Source organism: Canis aureus, chromosome 6 (genome assembly GCF_053574225.1).
Source record: "Canis aureus isolate CA01 chromosome 6, VMU_Caureus_v.1.0, whole genome shotgun sequence".
Lineage (NCBI taxonomy): Eukaryota > Metazoa > Chordata > Mammalia > Carnivora > Canidae > Canis > Canis aureus.
Genome location: NC_135616.1, coordinates 63183454 through 63192925, shown reverse-complemented (window position 1 = coordinate 63192925; position 9472 = coordinate 63183454). Strand labels below are relative to the sequence as shown.

Sequence of the window (9472 nt, the reverse complement as noted above, 5' to 3'; positions counted from 1 at the left end):
CAGGTCATGATCTCAGGTCATGATCCCTGCATCCATCAGAGCTCCCTGCTCAGAAGCCTGCTTCTTCCTCTCCCTCTGCCGTTCCCCCCTGCTTGTGTTCTCTGTCAAATAAATAAATAAAATCTTTTAAAGATAAAAAAAATAAAAGGAAATAACCTCACTGGAATTAATAGGAGAGGTTCGGATTACTTTGGATGATGACATCAAAAGAATTTATTTTATTCAGTAAACTCAAAACATAAACATGTTATCAATATTGACACTGTGAATTATTAACTGTCTCTGCTCTGAGGGTCCCTGGCACTATTTGAGTTGTGGAACTCTTCAATGTTTATTTCTGTACCCTAAATTGTCCCCAGATTTACTCCTATGGGGTAAAATAAAAATTAAAGGGAAGACAGACCGGTGAAAAAAAAATTTTTAAAGATACCAAAGTATGAAGATAGGCACATTGATGCTAAAAACCCAAATTAAAACTAGACCAGAATATTTACATATTTTATTAAATCTTTACAATCAGTAATTATAATCAAATACACAATTATATACAAGGATTATATACATTTTGCCCAGACTTTTACATCACAGTACATAGTTTCCCTTAGAAATATTGTATACATTTATCACCAAACAATAAAATCCAACAACAGTAGTGTTACAGCACCTGTTAGTACAGACATCTTTTTCATAAATTACATCATAAGAAAATATACGGCTGTAAATTGGGCTTTTAAAAATGTCTTTTATAAAATCTGAACATACAATATTTCATTCACAGAATGTTTTTTTTTTTCTATGTTCTGACTGAAGCCTTGTGCATAAAACGACCGGTTGGAATATTTACTAAATCAGCTCCCCCCACCCCCTACCTCCCAAATTATAAGCACTATCTGACTTACTTATGCTGAGCTTCCTTTATGATGAATCTGGCATGGGGTTTGGTAAGAGAACAAATGCTGGTTTTATTGTAAAAAGGGCATTGATGGTAATTTAAATTTTTAAAAAATTCTCAAAAGAATAATTATATTAGAAATTAAAACCAGAAAGTGTACAATTTTTCATTTTACTCTCTAATACTGTGAAGGAAAAGGGAAAAGAATAATGTCAAAAAACAATTTGTTCTGAAACAATTGTACTCTTGTTGGAAGCCTATTAAAGGTTAAAAAGAAGAAGAAGAAAAAAAAAAACCCTACCCAACAAAATATCCCATCCTAAACATATCCAGTAAATTACAATTCTGTTATACCTACAACTTTATGGGAAAGTTATTGCAAATTAGGATGTATCATTTCAATGGATTTTCATAAGCAGAAAAAACTACAGCTATTTTTTAGTAGGTAAACAAGCTAAGTTTAAAACTTGAAAATACCTGAATTAAATACTTACTCTAATATCTAACTTTTCACTTTCAGATAAAATCCTTACTTGATTCCAGGTTTGTAAACATTGTATAAATCCTTCTTAGTCAAACAATTTTTATGGCTGTGGTGATCACTTCAGCTCTGTTTCTATGCAGTCAACATTTAACTGAGGTAGACCAGATGTTTCTAAAATTCAAGGTCTCACAGAGTCCCCTGAATATTTAGGAAGTAAATAAAATGTCTATCAAAGGTATTTAAAAAACAAAACATTAAAAAAAAAAACACCTAATGCTGTTGGAATTTTTTAATGAACTCAAAAGCAACTTCATGGCAGTATGTCGAGTAAGAATGTGGAGTTAATGATAATGCTGGGAGTTTTGAAGCTGAACATTATACCTTCTTAACTAGGGAAAAAACTAAGTATGATCCCTTCTGGGTGTTAAGTATAATTTGTTTAATTTTTTTCCTTTTTTTTTTTTTTTTTAAAGGATTCAGTTCTCTAAAAAAGTTAACAATTTGCTTCTAGACTTTAATGAATGGCAACAACTCCCCCTAATGGCCAAAGGCAGGGAGAGTGAGCTGGCTCTGTATACCATGAGGTCTTTGCTGGGGGAAAAAATTGTGTTGTTGTTAACTTAGAAAAGTTGGGTTTAGACAACAATGGCTCTGAGCTACAAATACAAAATCAAATCAATGTATATAAGGCTTCTGTAATAAAAGTCTTAGAGGAACATCTGCTCCTTTTCTCCAAGCCCCAGTCCTATAAATCAAGGCAAGTCAAGTAATTAAGCTTCAGCTATTTTGGCAGCTTTGCAATTAGTATGAACAAAGCACTATGTCTATCCTTCCATATACTGTATGTATTATAGTTCTATCTTCTTACACCAAATTTCACATGCAGAAAGACTAAAATATCCATTTTAGTGTCAGGTTTAATTAAGGGCCAATAAAGGTCTTATAATACTACTCTTCCCCATCCCTCCCCCCAAAAAAAGTGAATTCTCTATTAGTTTTATTACTCACTGACCCAATTACATTTAGCTGGAATTTTTGAAAGCAGCTATTTATCTTCTTATAAAAGAATATGTTTACCTGGGATCTAAGACATACTGTACATGAATATACATAACTACAATACAGCACTGTTCTTTCAACAGCTCCATATACAGTTTAAGTTCATCAGTACCTCAAAACTGTGTTTTAAGAAAAGATTATTATGTAATGTCATGGTAAAGAGAAAGAAAATTAAGTCTCACAAATACTCCTTTAGAACTGATTTAGGTAAGTTTAAAAAATAAATAAAAATGAGTAAAACCATGATTTCAACTACAGGGCTGTCTACAGGATATCAACAACAGTTTTTAAAACTTAAATGAGGCCAGCACCAGACTGCCAACCACCACCCCCCCCAACCCAAAAAAGGAAACTAAATTCTCATTCCGCTGTATGGCTATATGTTAGTTGCTACTGTGTAAGTTTCTTACACAGGTTACCATAGATTAATTTTCAAGTCCATATCAGAAGGAATATCTGTTAAAAAATTCTTTTAAACAAACCTTAAAAACCATGATTCAACAGAAAATGTGACAGACTCAGGTGCAACTTTAGAAACCATAGTTTCAAAGAAGAAAAATAGTAGTTTCCCTAGGATTTTTAGATCACTACCACAGTTTTATTATGGCTCCCTAAGATAGAAAAATGGAACAAAATGTATTCAGCTCTTGGCGATATGGCCCTTGTGGCTCAAATTGCATACTAAACATGGGATGGAGTAAGGCTGATGGCTAGAGGTAATTACCTCTAAGAGAAATGAACTGGAAAAGATTTATAATTTACCCGACAAGGATAGAACTTTAAGTTCCATTTCAGAGTAGTCACGGCTTTCCCTACGGAAGGCCCAATGGCAAGTTCATATTACATTATAGTTTCTCCCTTGTTCCATTTTTCTTAAGTATTAAGTAACCAATTTCCATAATATATTATATGACCTTTTTACCTGGTCCCAATGATTAACCTTTATGCAGAGAACTCACTGAGAAAGTATACTGGCTTCACCTTTGGTTTAAATGAAAAGGACATTGTTAAAAGAGAAAAAAATCAAGTCATCTTGATCATTTGTTACACAATGAAGCAAGTGAAAGTGATGAGCAAAGGCTGTCTTCACCATAAATGTATTTGCTTCATAACCACTTAGGTCACTTTGAGTGTTTCTGTGAAGGCAGCATAACCAGAATGTCTACAATACTCACTTGTCTTTCCCCAAAAGAGCCTCTAACACCCAAACCAAGAAAGCCGAGCTTCCTTTAATTAGAAAGCTATACAAATTTCTATTTTCCACTCTACTATTAACTGAATTTGTTTCTTGTCTACCCAGAGACTGCAGAAATCTGGTTCCTAGGAATGCCCAGCAATCTTTTTCCTGGCCTGAGGTGCTTGCAGGGTGGTGCGATGCTGTCATGGGGTGGGGATCGGGGTGGGGGAGGGACTGTGAGTTTCCATTTTGGATGGGACAGTTTTAAGCAAGGTCAGTTCTAACACAGCATGCTCCAGATTCCTATAACTATCTCAGTCAGAACGTGGTTGCTCATCACCATACTTAAAGACTCCCATTAGAGAGCCTGCTTAGTTTCAGGGTGTCTGTGAACCACAGTTTGCCTCTTCTTTTTAAATACCTACCATCAGATTTTTTAGTGAGTCATAGTTCGTCCTTCTCCATCATTTCAAATGCTTCTATATCTTCATTCCAGTCTGCTAATATGGAGTCTATAGGCTGGACCTTTTTACCCCAGCTAACATTAGGATTGGAATCTTCTTCGGTTTCTGATTGTTCTTGAAGTTGGTTATCTAAATCTGTACATTCACCATCAAGACTTGTAGTCTCATGGTTTTCTACGGGGTTAGAATTCTGTTCAGAAGCAGAAACACTTGCAGCATTGTCTGTATCTGTTGGAGATGATGATTCTGGTTGTGAGTTTAGAGAACTTTCCTCAGGAGACTCTTGATCCACCAAATCAACCTCCTGAGAACTTGATGTAATCTGTTCAGCACTCTGATTCTGAGAATCATTTTCAGAGGATGGTTGTTCTTCATTTTCCATTTCAGGATCTGTATATGAAAGAAATAAGCTTCATGCTACTTTCCCACTCAAAATATTTACTATTGTAGCTAAGAGCATACTGGTTTTTGCAATAAAATGAAGAAATAAAAGAGAAAGAAAAGCATGTTAACACAGAACAGTGAACACTAATGCTGAAGAGTAAAAGCCTTACAAAATGTAATCACATTTTTCCTGTATATGCATTTTGTAAAATGTGACAGTACAAAATAAATGTTCTTCCAAACTGAAAGGAATGACTCTAATAACTGTTTCAATGCCTTCAACGGGATTAGTAAACGCCAAGAAATACACTAAATAATATTACTAAAGTGCACATAAATTTACACTATATGTCTAAAATTTATTATTAAATATCTAAATTCAAAAAAGCTGGTACATGAGAACATATGAAATAGAATAAATTTTAAACAACACTATCATCACTATATTTTAAGACAATATTCTTTTAAAAGGGGCAATTCCCACTCAGTAAGCCATGAAAATGCCAATAATACAAAATTTTGGATGATCTGAGGGTATTAATATGGTTAGATAAAATATTTTCATAAAGACAAGTAAGAACTGAGATTATTTACAAAACTTGTATTTGTTATTGTAGGTCTATAAATTATAAGATATCATTTTAAAATCCACTGGAAGGCTGAATAGTAGGCTAAACCTCTTGTAATGAATATACAGTGAAACCACTAAAGGCATTCTACTTAGGGTTCCTGCAAGAAAGCACACGCATCGCAATGATGCATTGCAATGATGCGCCACATCCTCCTCTGTCTCTGTAGGCAGTAGTCAGCAAATAGGTCCTGAGTGTCCTCTCTCTGTGTGGCAGGCACTGTACAAAGTGCTAGGGATAAATGAGGCAAAACCAAACACCAGTCCTACCTTTACAGATCTTTTAGTCCAGTTGGGGAAACCATTTACAAATAATCACAAAAAATAAATAGCTCTAACTGTAACATGTTTTACATTGCTAGGAAAGCTTACAGGGAATAGGAAAGAATAAGGACAGTTGAGGTTTTACTTCAGAAAGTGACACTTGAGCTGAGATTTAAAACATAATTAGCCAAAGAAGGAAGGGGAGATGGACATATCCTAAAACTAGAAAAGCTAAAGGAAACAGGCATGCAGGAAGGTACAAACAGGGGCATTTATGTATACCCTGGTTAAGTAGGATTACCTGACTAGGGAAGTACAAATTCTTGGGGGCTGGGGGAGTCCCCACATTCTCTTTCTCTTCTAGGTTGTGGAAAAGGTATACTTTAATTCAACAATTAGGAAGGCCATTGTGGGGACCAAAGAAGAGAGAGCAGGAGCTGGCTGCTTCACATTCATTTACACTAGGCTATTCTAAGTTCAAGGGAGAACAAAAAGAAAAACCTTCAAGTTTTCTTCTAGATTGTATTAATCTAGTTAGGAAGTATAGGAAAAGGTGTATGTAGTACTGTCTCATCTAGTAATAAAAATCGTGCTTTTGGCAAAAAATTACCCTAGAGACATATATTATGTAATATTATTTTGGAAATCTAGCTACTATATAATAGGATAAGAAAAAAGAAGAGTCCGTGTAAATATAGGAAAAGAATAGATCAAATTTTATTTTCAGACTGTGTCGTATATACTTAAACTCAAAGCAACTGTTAATTTTTTAAAATACCATTAATATGATAAAGGAACTTGATAAAGAGTGTAAAAGTAAGACAAGAAAATAACCTCTCTATAGTAACAACTGGTTAGAAATAAAATTAAGTACCTTTTTCATAATAAACATAAAAACTAAAACAATTACATTATGGAAGGTACAAGACCTACATTACTTAATACCATAAAATTTCAATGAAAACATAAAACAAGGGACACCTGGGTGGCTCAGCGGTTGAGTGTCTGCTCAGGGTGTGATCCCAGAGTGCCCAGATCGAGTCCCACATCGGGCTCCTTGCAGGGAGCCTACTTTTTCCTCTGCCTGTGTCTCTGCCTGTCTCTCTATCTCTCATGAATAAGTAAATAAAATCTTAAAAATAATTTGTATAAAAAAAGAAAATAAGATCTGATGACATTTACAGATAAGTGTATGTTTCTGCATGGCAAGCCTTAATATTTAACAAAAGTTTCCTATTTATATGTAAAGCATATAACCACACAATTCCAAAATGAACCCCATTTCTACTTGTCTTGTTTTCTTTTGGGGTGAGACAGAACTATTCAGAAGTTCCTATGGAAGACTATATATCAAAGGAAAGTCAAAAAGTTTTGAAAAGAGTGAGAAGAGAGTTGCCTTATCAGGTAACAAAATGCACTCAAAACAGCCAACTTTTATTATTGGCATAGGAGTAAACAGATTAGTGGAAAAGAAGAGCAAGTCTGGAGACAGAGGAGATACTAAGACTATCTGATATATAGCAAAGAGGCAGCAATCAGGAAAATAAAGATGATAGAGAAACAAAAGCAAGGAAGGAGTTAGAGTGTGCCACACTGCTTCACATCTTTATTCTAAGGTGTGGGTTAGCACCCAGTATGGAGTATCATAGTCCTTAGAGCATTAACAACTACATCATTAAATTCAGGAATGGTGTATTAGAAACACAGGAAGCAAAACAAGAATGGAAAAAAGTCTCAAGATAAAAAGACAAGAAAATTATTAAGTTTTAATAATAAAAGGACAGGGATGCCTGGGTGGCTCAACGGTTAAACACCTGCCTTCAGCTCAGGGCGTGATCCCAGAGTCCCGGGATCGAGTCCCGTATTGGGCATGGAGCCTGCTTCTCCCTCTGCCTGTCTCTGCCTCTCTCTCTCTCTCTCTCTCTCTCTCTGTGTGTGTGTCTCTCATGAATAAATTTTTAAAAATATTTTAATAATAATAATAATAATAGTAATAATAATAGGACAGGGGAGCCTTGGCAAAGACTTAAGAGACTGGACGTTCTACATTCATTCATTCATCTGTACAGCCAGCATTTGTTGAAAGCAAGGATTATAGAGATGAGAGCAGGTAAAGAAGCAGGATATAATGAATGTCAAAGTAGAACTATATTAAAAAGACCCTTGGGGCACCTGGGTGCCGCAGTTGGTTGAGCACCCGACTCTTGGTTTTGGCTCAAGGTCGTGATCTCAAGGTCCTGAGATCAAGCCCCATGTTGGGCTCTGTGCTCAGCGCAGAGTCTGCTTAAGACTCTCCTTCCTTCTCCCTCTGCACCCCCCTCACTCTCTAAAATTAGTAAATCTTTTTTTAAAAGACACCCTTAAATTTTACTTAGGAGAGTAAGAGAAAATTCCACAAAATATGGTGTTTAAACTGGATATGTAAGATGGCTACATGTCCTCAAAGAGGAAATGGGCCATGGGAGTGGGGATAGGGATTGATAAGCATTTCAGTAAAGGGAAGAGATATGCAAACACAAAAATGCACAAGAAAACATGCCAGGTTGTAGAAGGGGTACAGGTATCAATTTGGCTTAAGAATTTTTCAGATGCTCCTTTCCAGGCAAAGAGGTCTTCTGCATACATGCTAAATTTTGCAGTTCAACTTTAGAGGCAGATTGACCCCAGTCAAGTTCAGTGAGGGCAAATCTTAGGAAAAATAACACTGCTAGACTTAAATAGCAGTTCAAACCATGGGACTTTTATTTCCCTCATTTTCTCTGTCTACCTCTTTATTAGGTAGATATAAATACAGGAGTAACCCTGAAAACGTCTGTCTACAGCTCTCAAGGCACCATAGGCCTATACTGTAAACTGCAAGCATGATAATGTATGAAAACTTTAAAATGATGATTCTTTTCCCCTTGAAAATACTATTGAGAAAAGGAAATTGACCCTTAATTATAAACTTAAATTAACTAAATTTGGATCTAAACGCAACAGCACTGTGTCTTTGTTGGTGAGCACAGGGTTAGAATAATTCTTGAAATTTGAAAAGACAGGACACATGAGAGACAGGATAATAAAACTTCTGTGAAGAGCTCAACTTTTAGAAGTATGACTGGTTTGACCTGAGGAAGCAACATTTCCACATGATAAATTACTAATGCTTGACTTCTGAAGAAGAATGTGTAGTAAGATATCTGAACATTTTTGCTAGCAGATAGGACTACTGCAGATATTTCTGTATTAATGGCTGAGACTTATCGTCTGAATAAGAAGGTGAGAGTGGAAGTGGGGGGCTTGTTCTGGGGCTTCTATTTTCTGTATCAATTATGTGGGAAGAACTGCTCAATGAAAACTGTGTAACTTTATAAAGGAAGTATGTATTTGTGGACTGAGATTTTTAAAAGGCAATCTGGAGGGCATATTACTGTTCTGATTTTAAGGATGCTAATTATATTACATAATCCTAGTACCCTTGATGGTATAATATGGTTCATACATATCTGGGAAATTAAAAAAAAAAGAGAGAGAGATAGAGAGAGATGCCTTCTTCATGTTGTTCAGTGCTTCTCAAAGTGTAGCTGATGCATTCACCTGGGATGCTTGTTTACAATTTCAGATTCTGGACCCCTGCCTTCAGAGTGTCTGATTTAATATTCTGGAGTAAGACTCTGGAATCTATGCTTGTAAAGAATGCACTAGCTGATGCTGATGCAGAAATAAAACAATGGGGCATGCAGTAATGGCACAGGATAAATTAATGATAACCACTACAGACATCAACTTCTTAGGATATTTTCCTAAGTGAATCAAGTAGTTGATTTAATAAAACTATTATTGAGTTTTCATTACACTGGTAATTTTGTTACATTGATTTTGTTAATATAGTTGTACAGTTCTTGAAAGAGCTACACAAAAAGAGGAGTTTTTAGATTTGTCAAAAGATCACTTGTAACAGAATCACAGTTTACTAAATTTAGACTAGCAAAACTTTAAAAAATATATCATTTAAAATAAAGCCCTTTTACTGCACAGTCCTTAAAAGAATACTGTTCAGATTATATTTTTCATACAGTAATTCCTCCCCCCTTTGCCATAGTTTCCCTTTCTGATGTTTCAGTTACCCACAGTTAAC

At 35.3% G+C, this 9472-nt stretch overlaps 1 protein-coding gene across 7 annotated transcripts in view; it reads right to left on the bottom strand.

Annotated features, from left to right (window-relative positions):
- Positions 1–485: 485 nt before the first annotated feature.
- The window catches only part of EDEM3 (ER degradation enhancing alpha-mannosidase like protein 3), a 72372-nt gene continuing 63385 nt past the window's right edge, over positions 486–9472 (bottom strand). For all 7 annotated transcript variants that reach the window (XM_077901952.1, XM_077901953.1, XM_077901948.1 and 4 more), the window contains one exon: positions 486–4466. In XM_077901952.1, coding sequence (XP_077758078.1) covers positions 4057–4466 — 410 coding nt within the window. In that variant the 3' untranslated portion in view covers positions 486–4056. The remainder of the gene's footprint in view (positions 4467–9472) is intronic.